The following is a 25,203-nucleotide window of genomic DNA, read 5'->3' on the forward strand; positions in this document are numbered from 1 at the left end:
AGCGTACACTTACGTCACTGCCTGGTATGTCATATTGTGCTGGGTTTTCTGAAGTAGTCATGATTCGCCTCTCATAACATAATTATGCTCTAAACACACAAACGCAGAGTGGATTTTCTTTTGTAATCGCGGCTTTGAACGATTACGTAATCGTGGCATCCGTAATCGTAATCGTGATTAGAAATTCGATTAATTGTGCAGCCCTAGTGGATAGCATAAGTGAACACACCCATGCTTAAGTTGACTAAAAAGAGGAATAAAAATCGTCTTTTGGAAATAGCAAATTAGCTATTGATAGCATATTAGCTATGGATAGCATAAGTGAACACACCCATGCTTAAGTTGACTAAAAAGAGGAATAAAAAATCGTTTTTTGGAAATTGATCTTAATGCCTTAATTTAAAAAATGACAAAAATCCAACCTTTAAGGACACCAATTTTCTTTGTGAATGAATAATGTATCGTAAATAAATAAATGTTCTTCCTTAAAATACAGGTTGCATAAGTCATGTTAAATTCCCATAGATAAAGTTCTGTCGGCCTTTGGAATTAAAAAAGCCCCACATCATCACATTCCCTTCAACATACCCAGAGATTGGCTGGCTATATACAGGTCCTTTTCAAAAAATTAGCATATTGTGATAAAGTTCATTATTTTCCATAATGTAATGATAAAAATTGAACTTTCATATATTTTAGATTCATTGCACACCAACTGAAATATTTCAGGTCTTTTATTGTTTTAATTCTGATGATTTTGGAATACAGCTCATGAAAACCCCAAATTCCTATCTCAAAAAATTAGCATATCATGAAAAGGGTCTCTAAACGAGCTATTAACCTAATCATCTGAATCAACTAATTAACTCTAAACACCTGCAAAAGATTCCTGAGGCTTTTAAAAACTCCCAGCCTGTTTCATTACTCAAAACCGCAATCATGGGTAAGACTGCCGACCTTACTGCTGTCCAGAAGGCCATCATTGACACCCTCAAGCAAGAGGGTAAGACACAGAAAGAAATTTCTGAACAAATAGGCTGTTCCCAGAGTGCTGTATAAAGGCACCTCAGTGGGAAGTCTGTGGGAAGGAAAAAGTGTGGCAAAAAACACTGCACAACGAGAAGAGGTGACCGGACCCTGAGGAAGATTGTGGAGAAGGACCGATTCCAGACGTTGGGGGACCTGCGGAAGCAGTGGACTGAGTCGGGAGTAGAAACATCCAGAGCCACCGTGCACAGGCGTGTGCAGGAAATGGGCTACAGGTGCCGCATTCCCCAGGTCAAGCCACTTTTGAACCAGAAACAGCGGCAGAAGCGCCTGACCTGGGCTACAGAGAAGCAGCACTGGACTGTTGCTCAGTGGTCCAAAGTACTTTTTTCGGATGAAAGCAAATTTTGCATGTCATTCGGAAATCAAGGTGCCAGAGTCTGGAGGAAGACTGGGGAGAAGGAAATGCCAAAATGCCTGAAGTCCAGTGTCAAGTACCCACAGTCAGTGATGGTCTGGGGTGCCATGTCAGCTGCTGGTGTTGGTCCACTGTGTTTTATCAAGGGCAGGGTCAATGCAGCTAGCTATCAGGAGATTCTGGAGCACTTCATGCTTCCATCTGCTGAAAAGCTTTATGGAGATGAAGATTTCATTTTTCAGCACGACCTGGCACCTGCTCACAGTGCCAAAACCACTGGTAAATGGTTTACTGACCATGGTATTACTGTTCTTAATTGGCCTGCCAACTCTCCTGACCTGAACCCCATAGAGAATCTGTGGGATATTGTGAAGAGAAAGTTGAGAGACGCAAGACCCAACACTCTGGATGAGCTTAAGGCCGCTATCGAAGCATCCTGGGCCTCCATAACACCTCAGCAGTGCCACAGGCTGATTGCCTCCATGCCACGCCGCATTGAAGCAGTCATTTCTGCAAAAGGATTCCCGACCAAGTATTGAGTGCATAACTGAACATAATTATTTGAAGGTTGACTTTTTTTGTATTAAAAAAACACTTATTTTATTGGTCGGATGAAATATGCTAATTTTTTGAGATAGGAATTTTGGGTTTTCATGAGCTGTATGCCAAAATCATCAGTATTAAAACAATAAAAGACCTGAAATATTTCAGTTGGTGTGCAATGAATCTAAAATATATGAAAGTTTAATTTTTATCATTACATTATGGAAAATAATGAACTTTATCACAATATGCTAATTTTTTGAGAAGGACCTTTGTGTATATATATTTTTTTTATTATTTTTTTTATTTTTTTTGTTAATGGAGGAGACAGACATTATTTAAAAATTACTTAATTTTAGTTAAACTAACAATATTTAATATAAATAGATATTTATTAATACAAAATGATTTAATATAATAAATATTAGTTATAACATAAAAATAAATACTAGTTTATAGTTAAAATTCTGTTATTTAAATAATGGCAGATCTCGATAAGCAAATAATCATTTTGTTATGGCTGATAATACTTTTTTTTTAATAACTTAAAAACAAAACACTAAAAATGAATTAATTTAATCGTCACAACATAAAATAGTGTATAATGTAACCGTGTAATGTACCATATGAAAGTATTTATTTCAAGATAAAAAAAACTACATTTAACAGTGTTTTTAAATTATTATTTTTTTGTAAGATTGTCTTTCAGTGAGCATTATAATATTAGTTTATGGTTAAAATTATGTTTATTTAAATTTGGGCAGATAATCATTTTGTTATGGCTGATATTAAAATTGTATACTTTTTTTTCTTTCTTTTTTTTTTTAAATAGCTTCCAAATAAAATAATAAAAAAATGAATGAATTTAAGCATTACAACATTAAATAATAATGTATAGTGTAGAGTAAAATGGACTAAACAACTACATTTAACAGTTATTTAAAAAGGAAAGGAGCTGCAATTAAACATCCGATATTTGTTGTTAAATTAAAAAGTCACTAATATCGGATGATTACCAATATGTTACAGATATACTGTATTGTGCATTCTTACTGCATTAATCTGGAATCCAGATCTGCTCTTTCTTTAGTGGAAACGCTCTAAACATGTTTATTCCGTTCTTATATTGGTGGAAAAGGCTACCCAGGGGTTCCAATCGGCTCATTGAACTCACGCAGGGTTTTTGAATCTTTTCAACTCGGAATGAAGTTGTAGAATCTCTGACTCAGTTGGATCCTAGGAACTCTATAAGTGAGGGAGAGTCTGGCCTCTGCCCCTGTTCACAGCTACTTGTGGGTCCCTGACAGTGGGGTTGCTGGGTAATGGGCCGTGGAGAGCCAGAGCACTAATGTGCTTAATCGTGTTTGAAATGACAGAGGAGCCCAGGGACACCAGACTGTATTATGTTGGACCATGTATACAGAGAGAAGACTCATTCAATTTCTACTTCTGAGGGTGTGAAAGGGTCCCAGAGTGGAAGAGAATGGGAGGAGGAGTGAGAGGGAGCGAGCGAAGTGTGTCCTCTTCATGTGACTCTTGGGACAAAAGGGGGTGAATCACATTAAAAAGCACCTAACTCTTATTTGAATTAAAAATCATGTTTCTCTCTCCCTTCTTGGCTGACAAGATGTTTCCTTAAGCAGGTATTAAACCGCTGACGGAATTTAAATTCATTCGTGTTAGATTTTAATCGTAATTTTTTTATTGTGAGCCAGCAGTGATAAAAGCCAGGCTTGTTAAACAGTCATCCTGTAAATTAATATAGATCTTTAAAAAAAGAAATACGGTCGCACGCCATAAAAACCTGTCTTTCTCTTGCCATCAGGGTTTCCGCGCTGGCCTCGGCAAGTGTTTTTTTAAAGTGCTGCAAGAGAGGGAGGGATGCGCGGATCCCATGGCAAGCCAAGGAGCTGTTGGTAAATCCAAATGAATGTCGGATAATCAATCCTGGGCTCAAGAGATTTCTCCCCCTCAAACTTCAGTATGGCTTTTTTCCTCCCCGTCACCGCAACCACTCTGCCTCATTTACCAAGGACCCGCAATGGGGCCCGGCTCCCTTCCCGCATCGAGCCAACAGAGAGCCAGGGCTGACCCCGTGGAGGAAGCAGAGGATAAGCAGGGGTTTAGTCAGATATCGACAGCTGTCTGCTCATCAGTGCCTTGCGTCTCTTCGAACGCCACATGAATGCACACTGATTAGAAGAGCAAGAGAGATGCGAACAGTTTGCAAACACGCACACACATTTGTGTGTGCCACCTGCCTAGAAAAGGGGGGTCAACTACTTGGTGGACTCTGTATGGGTTTGTATGGTCATATTTTTATTTTGTTTTTACAAAATAATAAATCTATTTTGGTATGTGGTTTATGTAGGAGAGCTGTGTGATTTGGTCTCATATAAAGGGTGTGATTTAAAGGGATAGTTCACCGAAAAATTTATGTTTTGTCAAATAATGAATCGTCAATGAAATGACTGACTTTCTTCTGTGGAACATATATGGTTATGTATGCTCTACCATTCAAACATTTGGGGTCGATATAGAGCTGCACCATTAATCTGTAAAATATTGCGATCACATGGTCTGATTTAAACGGATTTGGCTTTATACTCAACTGTGTGCTACATACCAATCCTTGGAATTAATAGATTTTTTTTAAATTATACTTTAAAGCCTACCAAATTATCCTGATATTTTAATGTAGCTCAATGAGGAACTTGACTTTGTAAACCATCAAGTATCTGTTCTGATATTGAACTAGAATCTATAGAGCAGTGTCTTTGGTTGAGGATTATGGTTAGGGTGCATTATATATGTTTGCAAAGAGAATTCATATACCTTTTAGAGATTATCTACCCAACTACTGCACTCTGTGGCTGAAGATCCTTTAGCAAATGTCAGGTTGGCATACCATAAATGTCAATGTTATTGATTAGCATTTAGTATACGGTCAACCAAATAGCAGAAGTTTTACATAATGGGGTGATTGCTCCTCTGTGAATGATACTCACGATTTTGGCTTGAAACTGGCCTGAAAACATCTCGACCGACTTTGAGAATCATTGTGCCAAGTCTTGTAAATCGTTGTTGGAACCTGCTTTTGTTTTAGCCTGGCTGTGATTTGCAGAGCTTTACAGAGACAGAGAGAGTGAGCTGAGGGGAAGTAATTAAGTCCAAATCCATTTAGGTCATATAATTAATTGAGGGACACGTTCACTGGTTTCCTAGCCCTATCAGTGTTCACATCAGCCTTGAGTGCTGATTGAGATGCCATTTGGAGCATATATTAATGGCAGCAGAGAGAGCAACTTGGAGAAATGGGCTGTCTTGTCTTATCTGCTCAACGCCGCTGTGGTCTCAAACTTTGGTTCTCTAAAGAGTGCTTCGCCTTGAGTGAAAGGGACATCTTAATATTAAAAAAATATCAGGATGACACTTTGATTAATTTGACCTAATTCCTTTGAGGTTTTTTAATATCTTTGATATTTTTTTATTTTTTTATCTTAGTCGACATGAAATAAAAATGTATCATTTTTTTGTATGCATGTTATTGATCTTATTGTTAAAAGTTCACTCATGCATTGTTTTTTTGTTTTGATGCTGTAAACTTTCATTTATCAAAATGTTAAAACTCGATCTCCTAAGACAACAGACTCTCTGGTGATGTATGCAGGACTTCTCCAATCATTAACCCGCCCCTTTCTTACAATCACTGCAAGCTTGCGTTAAGATCTGCATCTGATCAACAACCGATGGATATAAGCAAGTCCACTCCCTAAATTTGTTTCAATCTGTTATACTTAGACATCACAATTCATCGCGACATTATTAAACTGGTGTGTAATTTGTCTCACACCATGCTACGGCATGAATGATACAAATCATGCAGCTTGTTTAGGTGAGGTGTGCTGGTACTTTTCTAGGCAACCTGACTCTCTTTTCAGCAGTAGTTAATCCATAATTAGGGGGGTGGGATGGATTTGGACATAATTTGTTAAGCAAAAGATATACTCTTTCCCTCTTCTTTTTCTTTTCCCTCTGCTCTTGTATTCGTCAGTTTTCACATGATCATCAATTCCTTGAAAAGCAACACAGCTTTTTCTTTTGGTTTTGCAGTCTTAAGACATCCGGATGGTATAGTTGTGCTTATCTTATCATGATGTCTTGTTTGTTTGTGTCCATATGAAAAAGACCCCATGATCCTTTCAGCTTCAGTCTGGGGAAGATGATGTCTCACATTTTGTGCTGTATTAGTTCTAGAATTGTGTGTGTGTGTGTGTGTGTGTGTGTGTGTGTGTGTGTGTGTGTGTGTGTGTGTGTGTGTGTGTGTGTGTGTGTGTGTGTGTGTGTGTGTGTGTGTGTGTGTGTGTGTGTGTGTGTGTGTGTGTGTGTGCGCGTGCGCGCGCGCGCGCGTGTCGGTGCGTGTCGGTGTGTGTGTCGGTGTGTGTCGGGTGTGCTCCATTAGGAGCTTACCGCCCTGTCCCTGTACTCAGTTCTCTAAGTATAGCTAATCCATCAGACATAATGTCCCATTATATAGCCCTGACAGGGTGTATCTGTGGGGGCATTAATACTGTGATTAATACTGATCAGGCTTCATATAAGTGCTAAAGTGAGATGTTTGTTTGAGTTGCTGATCCAAAATACGGACTGATCATTAAAATTTTAAAGGACACAAAGCTGTGTTTCTAAACTGATGGGTTACAACCCAGAAATGAGTCACAGGTCTTTTCTGATCGCAGTCAGGAGGGAAAAACAAATAATAAAATCCAACTAATCATTTAATCATGCATAATTATGATGGAAAAATAAACATACTTATCTGCTTCTAAAAGGAGGAGAAAATGTTTTATCTTTTAATGTTGAAGTCAGAGGCTGTGCATATTGGCGCATATTCATGTCACAGAAATAGATGGGTTTCAGGCCTTTAAAAGGTCAGAAAAATAATAATAATTTATCAACTCTAATTATTCAACTCTCAATTAATTAATAATTTTGCATATATTTAGACCAATGGGGTTTGTGGGCTTTTAAGTACTTTTTTTTATTTATTTTTTTTATTACGTTTACGTTTGTTATGGGTTACACTTGATTTCCAATGTAAAATCTGCATCCTAAAGCAAAACCAGTTAAGAACCACTGTACTGGAGGGCAGTCCTTTTTTCTTTTTAGCCATTGTATCATGTATAATAACCTGATGCCAAACTCAATAATGTCAGTATCTCTGTCCATAATGAATCTAATACAAACACTCAAAGCCGTCATTAATAATTCAACCTATTTTCAATAGAACTCTTTGGCAGGAGATTTTCACTTTTTCCATTGTCCTGAAAATAAGTTTTTGATCCATCCCTGTTGGCCTTGTGTAAAAGCTGACAGACTGAGACGGCATCCCAGCAGCCTTTGCGGTTAATTGAGTTAAGTCACCTGTGAAAGACTGTACAGTTCGAGTCAATGAGCCAGGTGTCCCCCAGGCTGGGGCCCTTATAATATAACCTATTGTGCTTTTTCACACTCAATCCAAGTTCTTTCTCGAGCTCTGTTTCTCCATTATTACGTTGGGCATGTTAATAAGAGCTATGCTGTCACTATCAAGCTCAGTGTGACTGTATGATGCTTGAATATTAAATTGCATTAAAGAGATAGTTAAAAGTGAAATATCAGTCATTATTTACTCACCCTGTTGACAACCCATCTGTCCAGAAAGGAAAATTACACTAGTTGCTATATATTTTCCAGGCAGTTAGTCTGCATGGCGATGCTTTCAAGCTTAAAAAAATTATGCAAAATAGCCACGACAGTATCGAGTGCACATGACTCATCGTGTGCTGCATTAGTCTTCTGAAGTTGTATGAACCAAAGCGCTATTATCAATGTTTCTCATATTGTGTTCTATAGAAGTCATATAGATTTGGGATGACATGCCAATGACTTTCACAAAGATTCAGTCACATGTACATGTTCAGTCAGGTAGAAGCATACAAAGCGATCTTTGCAGTGACCATTTTTAAAACGGCAGTTGTCGTCATCGTCCTCTTTCTTGTCTTTTCAGGTGGTGTTCGATCTACTCTGGGTCATGCTGTGTGGCTGAATTCTATGCTGTAGCTGAAATGAGGTTGGTGATTTTGGGGTCGCGGCCCCTCTTGGCCTTGACCCTCATGCTCACTCTCACCTGCCTAAAGCATCTGTGCCATGGTGCAACGCCCTTTCCTCAGGACCTGGAGCCCATCAGCACTGTTGGTAGTGAACGTAAGTATGATACAACGAAACACCAGTTAGCACTGCAGTTCCTGGGATAAAAGTGATATTATTTCACTGATCTGTTTTTAACTTCAGGCATACAAAGAGTGTACATATCTCAGTTTTTTTCATATCTTTATAATTCAATTATGCCATTTGGAATTATAAATGCTTTATCTTGCATGTTATATAGCAATAGGCCCATTAAACCGTACCCAGAGTTTAAAAGTAAACCGCCTGCCAAGCAATCAGATCTTGGCAGACGCAAAGCATTTCACACGCCAAATAAATATATCAGCTGCCATGGCTGCCAAGTCCATCCTCACTCCCTTCCCGTTCCCTGCCCTAATCTACCCCATCCCGGTTTTCCACCCCATGCAACTCCCCAGCTTCCAAACCTATTGGGTCTGAGAGACTGGCTTCACTCTGAGCTGCTGTGAAGTTGTTACTAATTGGCAAATAAAAACTCCTCTGTCTTGGCTGTGTAGCAAACAGTAGGGTGTGGAGAGGCCGACTCAATTGCAAATGAAGTGTGATAGAAGTGTTTACTGTTTTATGTTTATATTTTGTGGAAAATCCATTTTTATACAGTCTATACCATCCAGCACTATATTCTTCATAATACTTTTAGGTTTCCTTAAAAATTATTTTTTACATTTGAATAAGTTGGGAGCGTGGGTTTGTGGCAGGGTTGTGCTCCATTCAGACTTGAATTGAATATGAAATTCATATAAATTTAATTTTTAACTAGAAAAGCAACATTTGTTAATACAAGCTTTGAATATTGGCTTGAAAAAAATCTTGATTGAAAGTTTTGAGGGATGGATGGATGGAATGAAAGATGTGTGGACGGACAAATGGACAGACTGATGGATGGATAGATTAAAAATTCAATTCGGAATAAATTCTGTTCAATTCTGAATTGTACTGTTGCTTTAGCTATTAAGTCATGTGGGGTGCTACAAGTTTGAAGTTGAAATCTGGCCCGCAGTCCCATCATTTAAACTGAATTCAGCATGATGGATGAAAAAACTGAATTCAGCATGATGGATGTCACATGATTTACGGGGTGGCTCGGGGGAGGGAGGGGGTGGGGTCATGTTTGAGCAGATACAAGAGCTCTGCAGGGTCTTTTGTTCTCCTGAAATGAGTGGACCACATTTGAGAGAGCTGGATTCAAAAACATATACTGAGCCTTAGGGCCATTGGTGTACAGATAGCTGGGCTAATAGAGCTCTCCAAAAAGAACATCACACAAGTAATGAGACCCATTTATCAGCCCTTTCCACCTGTGTGTGTGGTTTTACATCCTGAGACTTTGCTTTGTGCTAGAGCCTTTACACATTGTAACCTTTAAACCCATTAGATGAATGCGACTACGTTCACACTAAGGCTAAATACGGTTCTCACTCCTCTTCTGAGTGAAAAATCCTGTTCTGTTCACATAAAATTAATTTAGGGGAGTGAAAACTACAATATGCAATCAACTCTAACAACCAGTGTTTTGTTTTGTTTATTCTTGTTAAGATGATTGTTTGAAACAACATGTTTGGACTGTAATATATGGGTTTCTTATGGAGCAGAGGGCTGGTGGGAGCAACTACAGTGCAGAGAGACCATATCAAAATATGCAAATGAGTCAAGACGGGTACCTCAATTTCTGTGATTTTCTAGCACAGTAGCTTTGAGGAGCCTACAGCAAGTGGCCTCACTGCATTAACTAGTTGCTCAGTATGCTTCTTTACACTTGACACATTTAATGTATAATTTAATAGCAATTGTCATTTTAATTTTCAGGAGTAAATTTAATTGTTGAATGTAATTGTCATTGCTCAGAAGCTAATTGTAAAACTAGTTATTGCAGTTGGCGCATACGATACCTTTGATAGTCTGTCTCTCTCCCCGATAGCCCTGCAGTCTTGGTGCAGCCCACACATTACGGTGTTGCATCTTAACAAGCTTTAACAGAAAATGGCATCTTTGTTGATTACACTGTTTATCACAGTTGATCAAATCCATGCTATATGATTAGAACCACACTGGTCTAGTTGTTTCTCATGTCATCCAGTGTGATCATCTTTGATATGTACTTAAAGGGATAGTTCACCCAAAGAATTAAATTTGCTGTTAATTTACTCACCCACAGCCAGGCCAGTAACGAAAGATTAATGAAGAACCGTAAAGAATATTTTTTTTGCTGAAACCGTGGTCTTTGGTAATTCATTTAATGCAAGTCAATGGCCACCAACACTTTGATGGCTATATCAGCCATAATTTGGAAATATTATTTGTATTTATTTTTTTATATTTATCGATATGGGCCTATAATGTTGATAGGACATTTAGTGTTATTCACTGCTATTGCGAGAATAGAAACTTTGGTTATTTGTTCATCCAAACAGAATGTGAGACTTAAGCCGGTGACACATGTAACGACTAGCTGAAACATTCTAAGACTGAACTGAAGACACTTACAGTCTGTTTCCAAGGACTGGAGCAGATTTTAAACACTGAATGTGAACCCCGACTGAACGCAGCTGTCTCTGACTCGGCGCGTTTGGGCATGATCAGTCATAAGTATCAAATTACATTCATAATCGGCCTTACAGTCCTTAAGTGTGTCCCCGGCTTTAGCAGATTGAAAATATATATTACACCTGTTAGTAAATTCCTTCAATTCACTGGATGTGTGAATGTCGCCATAAGGCTGGAATACACTACACTCTCCAGATATTTGCTCCAATTTGTAGTTGCGTGGAGTTGATGCTAGTTGTTGAAAGTCAGAAAGGCAGTTAGAGTTGACAGATTTCTCCCCAAAAAGGTGTAGTGTATGATGTATTGTATCAAACGTATTTGATATTTTGAGGTGATTTTAGAACATTCCTTTCATTTGTCATGCATCTCCTAGCAAGGAGGCGTATGTTTCTGTGGGTGTTTGTTGTGTTCAGAACAACTTGAAAGTCTGGTAGTGTGTGATCCTCGGTTGATTAGTGTAAGATGCTCAGTTTTTCTTTGTAACCGTTTATAAAGTCTGCAAGCATATAATATGCTTAGCATTTTAAAGTCTAAGTTTAGACCCTATCCTTTAAAAAAATTAGAACTTTAGTTTGGTTGAATAATCTTAAATTGCTTTGAAGAATGAAGCTGAGAATTCTAGAATATTTTTTTCTCATGCAGTGATTTTCAGTTGCAGTTTCTTTCTCACATCACTGGTTCATTGGCTCTGGCTCTATGTTGAGATGCAGACACTCTGGGTGATCTTTATTGAGGGATGATCCTGCCGAGATCAGATGATGGTGTTTACCCAGTCAGTGTCTTTGAGAAAAGAGTGAAGTTTCTGCTCCAATTTAACCCTCGCATGTTTGTTTACTGTAGCTCCTGAACATCAGAGCGAGCTTTGGTTCCTGCTGCGGCCACCTGTGGTCTGCCGAGCTCAGGAGAAACTCTTAACAATAACCAGTTTTATAATCTCTGAGTAACTGTAGTAATAGGAATCATTAAAAAGTCCAGATTTTCTTTCCACCCCAAGGTCATGTTTGCCACCCTGTTTCTATTACTTTGGTGCAGTGCACAGTTTCCAAACAGACCTGCAAATTAAAGGTCCCTGCAGGTCATTGCCGACGTCTCTGCGGGTCTGAAAATGTTGTGTAACCCACTCGGCCTCTGAAAGATGAGCATGCCAAAGTGACTTGTGACTCATCTTTGACATTGTGCCAAAAAACAATCTTTTTAAGTGTAAATGAGATTAATTAGCTAATTATATTTCTGAGTGTAAAGACACTTACACATCATAATTGCTCACATCAAAATGAGATCTGTGATATGAGTCATTATAAAAATTGAAGTTTTTGGTGTGGGAGGGCCAAAAAAAGGTCGCTGTTTGGATTTAAATAGGCAAATGCTTAAGACATTATTGCAGATTATTATGTTTCTAGCATGTTAAATGTTTGGCAACAGTTCTTCTAACCCTAATTGATGGAGTGTGTAGCTTTTCATTTCTTAAACAACCATGTGGGAAGAGACATCCTGGTCATATTCCAGGATTACAATGTCAAGATTCATCAGGCTCAAATTGGCAAAGAATGGTTGGGAAGGGAGCATGAAGAATCATTTTTACACATGAATTGGCAGACCTTTAATTAATTGAAAGTCTTTGGTGTTGTCTATACAAGATCTTGACCAAAAATTGATACACCTGGATGGATATAAATTAATCTTATATATTACACATTATTTATTGACGAATTTAGCTTCTAATGTAAATTTATATTCTTTCAAGTATGTTTTTCCTCAACTTTTTGAGGAGGGGGAGGAATGTGAATATTTATATTGTTGCTTCTGAAACGTTTGTGAAAAGACTTACTTAAAGACTATACAAGAGGAGTTAATATTGCATACAGTTAACAAGTTGCCCTTAATTTGAAAAAGTTGATGTGAAAATAAGAATAATCCTTCATGTGCTGCTCTGACACCAAGATGGTAGACCGTGACAATATCTAGTTGATTTTAACTCCGTCTTTGCTCTTCCCTATCTTGAAGACACCTACCTGTACCCCAGTTTCCAGGGGAACATGTCAGATAACGACACCGCCAGACTGGGGCTGGATTTTCAGAGGATGCTGCGGATTAACCACATGGTCTACATTGCTGCAAGGTATGTCGTGTCAGTTCAATCACATGCTCACACTGCACACAACACCACAGGTGCACACACATTTCAAAAGATGCAACATCGACTGGGAATTCCAGACCTCGTGATCCGTACACACTAGTGCTGTTTCTCCACAAGCCTGCAGCGATAAGACCCACACACTAATGATAAGGGTCGTTTGATTGGGCCAATCAGTCTCATTCAGACCTAGATTGCAGACAGATGGATGTTCGCTCGCTCTCTGACACCTCTTTCACCCCTTCCATTTCTTCCCGGTCTGTCTCTACACCACTCATGCTCTCTCACTCTCGTTTCTGCTGTCCTCTGCCCTCTTCAATTCAGCTCAAGGTGTTATTGGCACTGTATTGTTGCTTATTGAAAGAAATGGCAAAAATAATCTCAGTTGCTTAAACACTTGATGAGAATATTGGCATTTCTTTTTCTCTCTCTCTCTCTCTCTCTCTCTCTCTCTCTCTCTCTCTCTCTCTCTCTCTCTGTCTCTCTCTCTCTCTCTCTCTCTCTCTCTCTCTCTCTCTCTCTCTCTCTCTCTCTCTCTCTCTCTCTCTGTCTCTCTCTCTGTCTCTCTCTGTCTGTAGAGATCACGTTTTTGCCATTAACCTCAGCGCTTCAGCGGAGCATATCGTTCCCCAACAGGTAAGCTCACTTTTTTCTCAACTTTCTGTTTCAGTCATCTCTAATGTTTTTCTTTGTCTTAGATCAGTGATGTGAGTGTCTAAAGTAGAATATTCACTTTTATTCGTCTTTGGGGAAGGACCATTTAGAAATCCCATTTTTCAAATGAGCAATTCTCTTTATGGTGGCTTTAAAGGACGCATATTCTACACTCTTATGTCTATTTTTCCCTGAGGTCCACTTGAAATGTTAGTCAAGGTCTCTTACACAAAAAAACAGCCGCAATTTAGTTTTGCACGACAATTTTCCATCCTCAGTGTGACACTTGGAATTAAATGGGCTGTTTATGCTACTCTACATTCTGTAGGGATCTTTATGCTAATGACCTTTATTATGATTGGCTTAGCTCATTGCATGGGAAATGAGACATTTATGACATTTACTGAAAAACCTCTTTACAGGCCTTTATTATAAAGCCCCTTTCACACAGAGATTCCGGAAAATACACGGATAAAGTGACCCGGGATTTGACCCGGGTTTGTTTAATTTTGGTTCATTCACACTGCCAGTGATTTTCCGGAATCAGACAGTGCGTTCGCGCACAACCCGTAAAAATCCCGTAAAGACATGTGACATCGATGTGACATGTAATGTCTCAGCAGCGTCTATAGTTTTCTCTGGAGAAACCACGCTTGTGCTGTTTTTTTCTCTGATTCGATCATAAACTAGCGCATTACGTAACATTTCACTAGCCTGCTTTCAGCGTCATCATTACGACACTGCATTGGTTGCGGCTTTTGTTCACACAGCGCGCGTTCCAGGACTGATCCCGGCAATGTTACTAGGTCCCCAACCCGGCATCGATCCCGGCATCAATCCCGGGTCGTGTTCGCGTTCACACAGAAGGCGTTCTGGCAATTTCCCGGGATCAGCGCACTGTGTGAAAGGGGCTTAAGTGATTCACAAAACAACCTGTGCTAAAATGTGTAGCACACTGCTGTTGACTGTTGGCACTTTCAACAAATATGCTTCGTGATTTTTTTATTTTATTTCATATAACGAATACAATAATTATAACAATATTATATAACAATAATTAATAGTTTATAACAATAATTATGATATAACACAATTCAGCTAGCATAACTTGCTAGTTTTAAACACATCAAATGTCTGTATCCCCCAGTTAAAATTGGTATTTTGGTCAGGGCCAATAGACTCATTGGCAGCACTCCGACATGTTGCGTTTTAGGCGGGTCCTGGCTCGCGGACATTTGCCCATCCTATCCCATACTATTTAGCATGACCTCCTGATGGTCATGATCTACATTTCTCAAAGTTAAGCATCTTCTTTCACTTAGTTTTTTTTTTCAAATTAAAGAACTAAAATATTTTTTTATTGAAAGTATGCATATTAAGGTGTTTAAGAATCTATTTTTGTACATTCAAATTCAAGGTAAGTGGCTGATTTTCCCCCAGGAAGACCCATTTTTGCTGTTATATAGGCTGAGGAGGCAGTTTTGAGTTCTGAATGGTAGAGTTATTTAGTTAGACTTATTATTTTGCTATTTTAAATAGCAGAGGAAATCCTGTTTTTACATACGTTGTTATTACTTACAGCTGCAGTCATATCAAATGTAATAATGTTGATGAAGCAATCTGCTTATGGATTAATTGCTCACTCTTTCATTTTTCTTTCTTTGTCCTTTGGGTCTCGCTGACATTATTATCTTAACTGTTGAGAGTAAGATGTCACTGCAGCAAATAGTTATGTTAGTGAGAGTGTTGTTTTTAGCTTGTCATGGTATGTGTGTGTGGGTGTTGATTGCCTGCTGTTCCTGATGGGTGGGCAGACATGTGGCGGCCCAGTAAATCTCTGAAATACAGCCTGACCTAATGACACGAGCAAACACACACACACACACACACACACTCACTCAAATTGTTAACAACCTGAGGGATCTCTCTTTTCCTTCTTGTTGCTCAAGTCCTGCTAGTCTCTCTCTCTCTCTTTCCTCCTTTTTATGTTTATTATGTGTGATGGTTATTGAAGTTAATGAGATTTTCCCATTGCAGCTGTAGTGAATGGTGATGAGCCTGTGATTGTTTGTTTGTTTGTTTGTGTGGCAGAAACTGACATGGAAGACAAAGGATGTGGAGAAATGCACAGTCAGGGGGAAAAACAGCGTGAGTACACAACTCCTTTATTTCTCCTTCTCTGTCTCCATGTAATTGTATGATAGAAGTCAGCAACTGTTGCATTTAGTGGTTATTAGTCGGGCATAAACAGACCTTCATCTAAACGGCAGGTCTGGTCCACAGTGCAGCTTATTCTGAAAAAGAACAGGAAGAACATAGACAGGAAGAGAACATATGACTGACATGCACATTTTATTTTGTAGTTTTGTGCCGATTTGAGGCGTATTTTTCTGAAATAGATCCTACAGTTTTTTAAAATGGATCTCTATTGGATGATTTAAAATATTTAAATATTTAATAGGGCATTCTAACTTACTCTATTTTTACTTCTAGATCATCTTAGTTGTATTCTAACTAACCTAAAATTTATCTTTAAAAAAACCCCATATATTCCAAACTGTTAAGTGTAAAACTTAAAATTTTAAATTTTCACACTGTACATTATAATGTTATGATGCCTAAGTTCACTCACTTTAAACATTTTAAATGATTTATTAGATTTTAGTGTTCTATTTTCAATTTATTTGGAGAAAATATTATAGAATTTTACTATAGACCATTTATCAATTATCGTGCTCAACATGAAAATAATTATCCTTTATATACTGCTTCCCTACAAAAAAAAAAAGTGCCCTTATCACTAAAAGTTGTCAAGCCAGCCAATCAGATTAGAGTTGCCAGATTGAGAAGACACTTGCTAGTTTTGTGATCAGTACGCATCAGATGGTCAGTAAATGGTCTGAAGCTAAGACTAAGTGGTTTTCCACAGGTGGCTGTATACGTGACGATATGTAAACACACACAGGTTTTATAATATCATTGTTGGTTTTATAATATCATTGTTGGATGAAGATCGAGTTGCAGTGAGCGAGTCAGATCCCGGAGCTCAGCATAGGGATTATGGTAATTTGTGTGTGGAAGTGAAGTAAAAATTGAGTCAGTAATGATGCTCGCTGTAAGTGTGTGTGTGTGTGTGTGTGTGTGTGTGTGTGTGTGTGTGTGTGTGTGTGTGTGTGTGTGTGTGTGTGTGTGTGTGTGTGTGTGTGTGTGTGTGTGTGTGTGTGTGTGTGTGTGTGTGTGTGTGTGTGTGTGTGTGTGTGTGTGTGTGTGTGTGTGTGTGTGTGTGTGGAAGTGAAGTAAAAAGGGAGTCAGTAATGATGATCGCTGTAAGGATGAGTGTGTGTGTAATTCAGGAGTTATATATAGTTTGAGTAAAAGCCAGTGTCTTGTCTTTCACAGGATGAGTGTTACAACTACATCAAAGTGCTGGTGCCACGTAACGATGAAACACTCTTTGCTTGTGGAACCAATGCGTTCAACCCCACCTGTCGCAACTACAAGGTATGATGAGTCTATTTCTGTCACACACACAGTTATTTCCTCCTACAGATGCATATTCTGAAGCTTCCCTTCCCTTAAAAAATCTAAATTGACAGTCTACATACACACATCTACTTAAATTTGTCTGCATTAAAATTAATTTGAATATTAGGCCTGTTCAAAAATGTATGTATCCTGCTCTTTCTCAGAAATGAATTATTATCCTGTCACACCTGTTTACAACCTGATTTTTTATTTATTTTTTCTGTGAGAGGTCTGCGTTCTCCCATCAACACTGTCTGTTGGCTAAACGAAACAAATTTTGCAGTTGCAATGAGCAATGTTAACACATTTTAGTCATGATAACTGGGTTTCCATCCACTTCTTTTTGGAAAATTTGGGGGGGGAAATGCTGGATGGAAGCATCAATAAATAAAATCAGGCAAATAAAATTATTAAAATGCACATAAAAAATTGAGGTGGATAAATGTTTTACTTGGCGTAAGCGTAAACTACGATAGAAACGCATTTACTGTATAAATTCCTAGATGTGTGTCATATATGAATATATAGGTCCTTCTCAAAAAATTTGCATATTGTGATAAAGTTCATTATTTTCCATAATGTAATGATAAAAATTAAACTTTCTTATATTTTAGATTCATTGCACCCCAACTGAAATATTTTGGCATACAGCTCATAAAAACCCAAAATTCGTATCTCAAAAAATTAGCATATCATGAAAAGGGTCTCTAAACGAGCTATTAACCTAATCATCTGAATAAACTAATTAACTCTAAACACCTGCAAAAGATTCCTGAGGCTTTTAAAAACTCCCAGCCTGTTTCATTACTCAAAACCGCAATCATGGGTAAGAGTGCCGACCTGACTGCTGTCCAGAAGGCCATCATTGACACCCTCAAGCAAGAGGGTAAGACACAGAAAGAAATTTCTGAACAAATAGGCTGTTCCCAGAGTGCTGTATCAAGGCACCTCAGTGGGAAGTCTGTGGGAAGGAAAAAGTGTGGCAAAAAACGCTGCACAACGAGAAGAGGTTACCGGACCCTGAGGAAGATTGTGGAGAAGGACCGATTCCAGACCTTGGGGGACCTGCGGAAGCAGTGGACTGAGTCTGGAGTAGAAACATCCAGAGCCACCGTGCACAGGCGTGTGCAGGAAATGGGCTACAGGTGCCGCATTCCCCAGGTCAAGCCACTTTTGAACCAGAAAAGTGGCAGAAGCGCCCTACCTGGGCTACAGAGAAGCAGCACTGGACTGTTGCTCAGTGGTCCAAAGTACTTTTTTCGGATGAAAGCAATTTTTGCATGTCATTCGGAAATCAAGGTGCCAGAGTCTGGAGGAAGACTGGGGAGAAGGAAATGCCAAAATGCCTGAAGTCCAGTGTCAAGTAACCACAGTCAGTGATGGTCTGGGGTGCCATGTCAGCTGCTGGTGTTGGTCCACTGTGTTTTATCAAGGTCAGGGTCAATGCAGCTAGCTATCAGGAGATTTTGGAGCACTTCATGCTTCCATCTGCTGAAAAGCTTTATGGAGATGAAGATTTCATTTTTCAGCACGACCTGGCACCTGCTCACAGTGCCAAAACCACTGGTAAATGGTTTACTGACCATGGTATTACTGTGCTCAAGTGGCCTGCCAACTCTCCTGACCTGAACCCCATAGAGAATCTGTGGGATATTGTGAAGAGAAAGTTGAGAGACGCAAGACCCAACACTCTGGATGAGCTTAAGGCCGCTATCAAAGCATCCTGGGCCTCCATAACACCTCAGCAGTGCCACAGGCTGATTGCCTCCATGCCACGCCGCATTGAAGCAGTCATTTCTGCAAAAGGATTCCCGACCAAGTATTGAGTGCATAACTGAACATAATTATTTGTAGGTTGACTTTTTTTGTATTAAAAAACCTTTATTTTATTGGTCGGATGAATTATGCTAATTTTTTGAGATAGGAATTTTGGGTTTTCATGAGCTGTATGCCAAAATCATCCGTATTAAAACAATAAAAGACCTGAAATATTTCAGTTGGTGTGCAATGAATCTAAAATATATGAAAGTTAAATTTTTATCATTACATTATGGAAAATAATGAACTTTATCACAATATGCTAATTTTTTGAGAAGGACCTGTATATATGAATACAACATTTTAATTTCTAGTTTACGTAGTAGGCAATCATCAATGTTTCCTGAAAGCAACGTTTTTGTTCTTTTGAACACATGGGAAATTCCGTTTTATTTGCTAGTTATTTTTTGTGATTTTCCATGTATTCTTTTTTTTTCATGACACCCTGCTTAAAAGACAACTTGAAATCAAAATGATCCTTTTTACTTTCTTATTAAATGCCCCTAGTATTAATCTTTCATTAAAATTGACCAATAATATCATAGATTTTCGTAACTTTTCACAATCCTATCAAATACCATTGAACAAAAGTAAATAATTCCTACTGAAATATTTTTCGAAAATGCATTAAGTATGTTAAATGCTGGTTTTTTTTAATTGTATTTAAGAATTTCAAGGGGTTTTGGGGGGATGGGGGGGGGGGGGGTCGTGGGGTTACTACTTAAATAATATTTTATTCAGTGCCTGAAAAAACTGCAACAAATCACTAGTTTAGTGATGTGGAATCAGGCCTGTCCTGCGATTGATGGTTTCCCATCAACATTAGCAGATCTGTTCCTGAGCGGTGTGTGTGCGTGCATGCATGTTTTTGTTTGCCAGAGAGCATGTAAATCTGACTAAACGCTGGAGGAGGCCAGCAGGGAGTCAGCAAAACTCCCAGATGAGGCTTTGCTCTCAACTTTTCCATTTGAGGCTCTTTGGAGATCTTGATTTATGCACCTTGCCCTGAAGGCATCTTCCTTCCATATTCCTCTCTCTCCTCTTCCTCTCCGCTTCTCTCTCAGTCTGTCTCCATTTTCTCGTGCTCACAGTCTCATTTTTCTCCATCTCAACCAAGGAGAGGGATGTATTGTTAGAGCCCTGGAGAGGGACAATATGTCATGTCTTGCAAATCATGTCGCTCAGTTCCTTTGCCTTGTCTCCTCACGCATTCCTTCACTCTCAACTCACAGCTCCAGCTGTGGGGAACTTTCTAGAAAACTGTGCAAGGAGAGGCTAAGGAGAGATTGTTATAGTTAGATTGTTATAATATATAGTTTTGAGACTTTTGGAAAAGTTCAATTTACCATTTTCTTACTTTTACACTTTCCCATATTGTTACATGCAGATTACCTTTGCTGTCATCTGTTGCTCGTTTAATGTTTTAAAACACTTATAATTGTATTATTATTATTAAAGAAGTCTTATTATGCTTATTATGAGGTCTTATTACATTTTCAACATTCTTTAGTGTGTAATATTGTTGTTTGAGCATGAAAAACGTCTGAGAAGTCCACTCCATAAGGAGGTATTCACTTTATCAGTAAGCACTGTTTCTGAACCCCCTGAAACGCCTTGATTGTAGTCTTGAGTTTTCATCTGGGAATGTACATGTCACAGTATTCCTCATTTAAATAATTTGTGCCCAAGGCATGCACAAAAAAGGAGTGAGCATGGTGCCAATTGCTTATGGCAAGGTATGGCTGCTGCCATACCAATTGTGGCTGTCTGGCTGATTTTGTGAACCTTCCTCCAAACAGCATCACACAAGCACAAAACCAATGTTATTATCCTGCCATTTCATGCCAGATTTGAAGTTAGCTGTACATGTAGTAGCTATAGATAACGACTGAACAAATAAAATGAAAAGGAAACAAGTATCACTAGATGCCACGTCATGAAAAAGACAACAAGCGACACCTGTACAACGTAATCCGATTCAGAGGGGACTTTCAGTTCATTCTTATAACAGCTGTATAACTTTCTAATTTGCTGCATTATGAACAAAGTTAAATGTGATTCATCTTTGGATGCGCCACTCACACACAAAATGCCAACCGCATTTTGGTTGTTTTTCTCTCTGCTGTCATACTACCTTTGGATGAATTTCAATGTCATGCAAATCAGTTTGTGAAATGGTTTCAAAATATATTTGAACAAGTCACGATCTGCTCTTAAATAGATTATTTAAGGTGTGAATATATGTGCTTTGTTGTGATATTTGAGGATGGTTTCCGGACTAGCGTGTATGATACTGTCAGGAATTAATGACAATTTATGGGACTGTAGTAAAATTGAATGACATCATGAGAGTTTGCCATACCTTGTCTTTTAGTGAATTGAAGCCTTTAGGGCTGAGGCCTGGTTGAGTTGCGTTAGTATTGTGTTGAAACTCGCGGTTATGTTACGGGGTGTGACATTTACCAAACATGCTGGAAGCTGGTTGACCAAACACAACACCGACCAATCAGAGCACATTGGACTTTTCAGAAGGAGGGGTTTCATTGAGACAAAATTTGAACGGAGCATTACTGACAGACTGGGAAGAGAGGTGCTGCAACAATGTAAAATATGTGAAAAATAACTATTTTTTTTTTAACATTCAAGCATGAAAACCTATTCTAGTAGACCCCAAAAACAAAATCAAGACCTTGAAAAAGGTCATAATAGGTCCCCTTTAAATTGCCCTTATTATGGTTTTTTGAATATTTCCTTTAATGCAGTGTGTTATATAGCTGTTTGTGATTGTAAACGTTCTGCAAAGTTATAAGGTTGAAAGTGCATGATAAATAAAATTATTGTCTCCCAAAGAAAGACTCTGAACCGCCTAAATGAGTTGTGTTTTTATTCGTATCCTACTGCTTTACGGTTCTACTTCACTAGAGGATACATTTGCATAATGCTCGTCTATGTTGTACGTTGTCCGCCCGCAAACAACTTGACTGGTCCTCAAATGTCATTTTTACTGACGACTGCTTCTCAAATCTCAGAGTTTGCTTTACGCTTGCTTTAGAAAGATGGGTCAGTACCCAGTTTATTTGGACCAACTTGCTCCTCAGAATCACAACTTATGACTAATTATTTATGTATATATTTTCTGCAGTGTGTTCAAAATACGTAGTTTTGTGTTTTACATTGAGTAGGTCTCCGGCTAACCGGCCAACTCACGTTATTACTGTCTTACGTAAATACTTCTGCTAAGCAGCTGTGGGACACTATTACCTAAAACTGTGTCTATTAATGCAGATTGTCTGTTGTTCTTACTAAGTAAATTAGTAAATGATTAACTATTAGTAAATTAACTATTAGTAAAAATAAAGGATGGAGCAAGATTTGTTTTACGAACGTTTGTTACAATAGTCATTTACGTTAGCGCTCATCTAATGTATGCGCTGTTATTTATACGGTTATCACATGTGCACCGCAATAAATTGGAAATATACACATCTGTTTGTTAATGCTGATGGTGAGAATTAAAGTTGCAACATCTCATAATGTACCTCAAAATGAGTAATGTATCACTGAGAAATAGTTTACAATTTAGTGCATGTTTCAAGTCGTCTTTGCAAATCGAGGTTCGGGTTCAATTACTAGTTCTTCCAATGTTCCAAAACAAACAGACACCCTTTCCCTGGACAGAAGTGTACAGATGGTCAACCTTTGACAGAAACAATACAATGCTACTCCTCCTTTAATTCCCCTCTATTCTTCTCTATCCCTATGAGCTACATGGCAGTGTAAGTAGTGGTGAGCTTCAGCAGGTTCAGTAGGTGTTAATCCGATGGGGATGACACACAATGTGACCCTGAATACCAGAATGCCCTCAAGACCCTTTCAGCCCCATTGCTAAATGTGTTTGTGCATGTGTGTAATCCAGCCGTCTTTGTGAGGACATCTCTTGCCCTGCAGGTTGAATATCTTTGTGGATTTGTACACATGTATGTGTGCATCACCCAACACAGGCAGTTAGCACGCTGTTTTTTTTTCTTCTCTTCTGTGAACACCGCAGGTCGGAAGCTTCTGCTTTGCCTCTGACTAACAAGAGAAGCTGGCACGCTGTTCACACCTACAGTTCCCAAAGAGGAACAAAACAAAACAACCATGGAACATGCACCACCCACTGGTCCACAAACATTTATACAACACCGAATTCAAGCTCCCAAAAGTCTTTAACAGCAAAAACGGCTTTCGAAACATGCACTGAATTGTAAACGATTCACCAATGCAGCAGTAATCTTTCTCGATTCAACTGATCAGAATTTACAATATTAAACAACCATATTAAAGGGGTAGGATCATTTAATTCCCCTCGTGTCATGCCAAACATGTATGAGTTTCTCTCTGTATAACAAAAAAGATGTTTCAAAAAGTTAGTTTTTGCCCATACATTGAAAGCCACTATGGTCCAAAACAACAATGATTTGAATGGATGTTTTTCAAACTATTTTTGTGCTGTGTTTGAAGTGTTCTTCATTTGCTCAGTGTGTGTAAGAGGTCTTTTTTCTCTCTCTCTCTCTCTCTCTCTGGTCAGATGTCATCTCTGGAGCAGGACGGAGAGGAGGTGGTCGGTCAAGCCCGTTGCCCTTTCGAATCCCGCCAGTCTAACGTTGGCCTGTTTGCCGGTGAGCTGGCAGAGCACCATCCGTCTGGGGAGGAAGACACGAAATCTCCTATAATCTCACTAGTGTTCCACTGACATTTTACAAAGTGCAGGAAGTCTCAGTGAGACAGCAGTGATCACAGACGCACAGAGATTTAAAAGGGACATGGGGGAGATGAGACGCGCCTCTCATTTTCTCTTTGTGCCATATACACACTGAACTGAACTGATCTTTGCTTTGTGGGGTTTTGTGTTGTTTTGATTTATCAATACTTATTTCTCACCTCACTTCCCAGGCGGTGACTTTTATTCAGCCACAATGACGGATTTTCTAGCAAGTGATTCAGTGATTTACCGAAGTTTAGGAGAAAGCAGTCCTGTTCTGCGTACCGTAAAATACGACTCAAAATGGCTAAGAGGTGGGTCACCTGTTATGCACTGTAGGTATTTTCTCTATAATTTCTGTTCTTTTTCTAATTGTGTCTTGTTTATGTAGAACCCCATTTCCTTCATGCCATTGAGTATGGGAACTACGTCTACTTCTTTCTCAGTGAGATTGCAGTAGAGTACACCACCCTTGGCAAGGTCAGACACTTCAAGTACACTGCAAAAATATGTTTTTCTAAATCACTTTTTTTGTCTTGTTTTCCTGTTAGAGTATATGTCATTAATCAAGTTTATTAAATTCTTTTCAGACTGTTTTTTAATCATGTTTTAAGCAATTTGTGTATATATATTAGAGATGCACCGATTCATTAGCCTGGCTCCGCTCTCCTACGTACTTCCGCTCAATTTTCATTTTCCTTTAGTACTAGGTCTGGGATTGTGCGGTAGTCTTTGGTTTCCTCCGATCAATTTTTTACCGGGCCAATCAGCGAACAGAGGGAGTGGCTGAGAACGATATCGTTGATGTTGTGCGTTATTTTGAGTTGTAGTTCTGTAATGGCAACAGAGAAAGAAGCGAGCGAAGCCATTCGGTCCGTTGTGGCAACGCTGCCGGATATCAAGAAGTTAAAGCCGGAGCAAGAACAATCGTTGCTTGGTTTTGTTGGTGGCCATGATGTTGTGGCCCTCCTCCCCATGGAGTTCGGGAAAAGTTTGATTTTCCAGCTCGCTCCGTTAGTGGTGAACGAGTTGGCTAAGGCGGACGCTAGGCATACGTCACGACCAAACGTTAGCGATTGGTTATGGCAGATCCAGAGTGACTCTGGGCAGATCCAATAGTTTAGACTTCAATATAGTACCCGCCTACAAGGAAGTTAACGCTTGTCAATGGAGCGGTGCCAGACTCTATGTACAAATGAAATGTACGAGAGTCTGGTGGGACCAGGCTACCGATTCATTGGCCAGGGACCGGAATCTGGCGATTTTCCGCCTGATCGACCCGGACCGGTGACCCGCAGGTCTTTCCGATTCCGAGCCGGTCTGTTTTGTTGCCAGCGGTACAGGCAATAATGGCAGCTGCGCGTTCTTGCTCTCATCTCTCTCATGGGAAGTGAAAGGTCAAATACACACAAAGTTGTGTCAAAATGCCTGTCTTGGCTGTGTTAAACACAGTCAATTTTGGAATGTTAATTAGTTGAGAAAGATAACGCCTGTTGTGTAACAGTATATTGGATCCGTGCATAAATTATTACAGTGACAGCAGCCTAATATTCCTGCTGCTGTCTGTCATTTTAATAAAAGAACAAAAAAACATAGAAAATCACTCTC

At 39.0% G+C, this 25,203-nt stretch overlaps 1 protein-coding gene across 8 annotated transcripts in view; it reads left to right on the top strand.

Moving 5' to 3' along the window:
• The window catches only part of sema6cb (semaphorin 6Cb), a 151,673-nt gene that overhangs the window by 89,759 nt on the left and 36,711 nt on the right, over positions 1-25,203 (top strand). For all 8 annotated transcript variants that reach the window (XM_077215225.1, XM_077215184.1, XM_077215215.1 and 5 more), the window contains 8 exons: positions 7,998-8,194; positions 12,725-12,839; positions 13,433-13,490; positions 15,600-15,656; positions 16,908-17,009; positions 23,422-23,512; positions 23,787-23,909; positions 23,987-24,075. In XM_077215225.1, the coding sequence (XP_077071340.1) occupies positions 8,056-8,194; positions 12,725-12,839; positions 13,433-13,490; positions 15,600-15,656; positions 16,908-17,009; positions 23,422-23,512; positions 23,787-23,909; positions 23,987-24,075 (774 nt within the window). In that variant the 5' untranslated portion in view covers positions 7,998-8,055. The remainder of the gene's footprint in view (positions 1-7,997; positions 8,195-12,724; positions 12,840-13,432; positions 13,491-15,599; positions 15,657-16,907; positions 17,010-23,421; positions 23,513-23,786; positions 23,910-23,986; positions 24,076-25,203) is intronic.

The sequence above is a fragment of the Siphateles boraxobius genome, unplaced genomic scaffold, assembly GCF_051911475.1.
Source record: "Siphateles boraxobius isolate OS27281-9 unplaced genomic scaffold, OSU_SipBor_1 12, whole genome shotgun sequence".
NCBI lineage: Eukaryota > Metazoa > Chordata > Actinopteri > Cypriniformes > Leuciscidae > Siphateles > Siphateles boraxobius.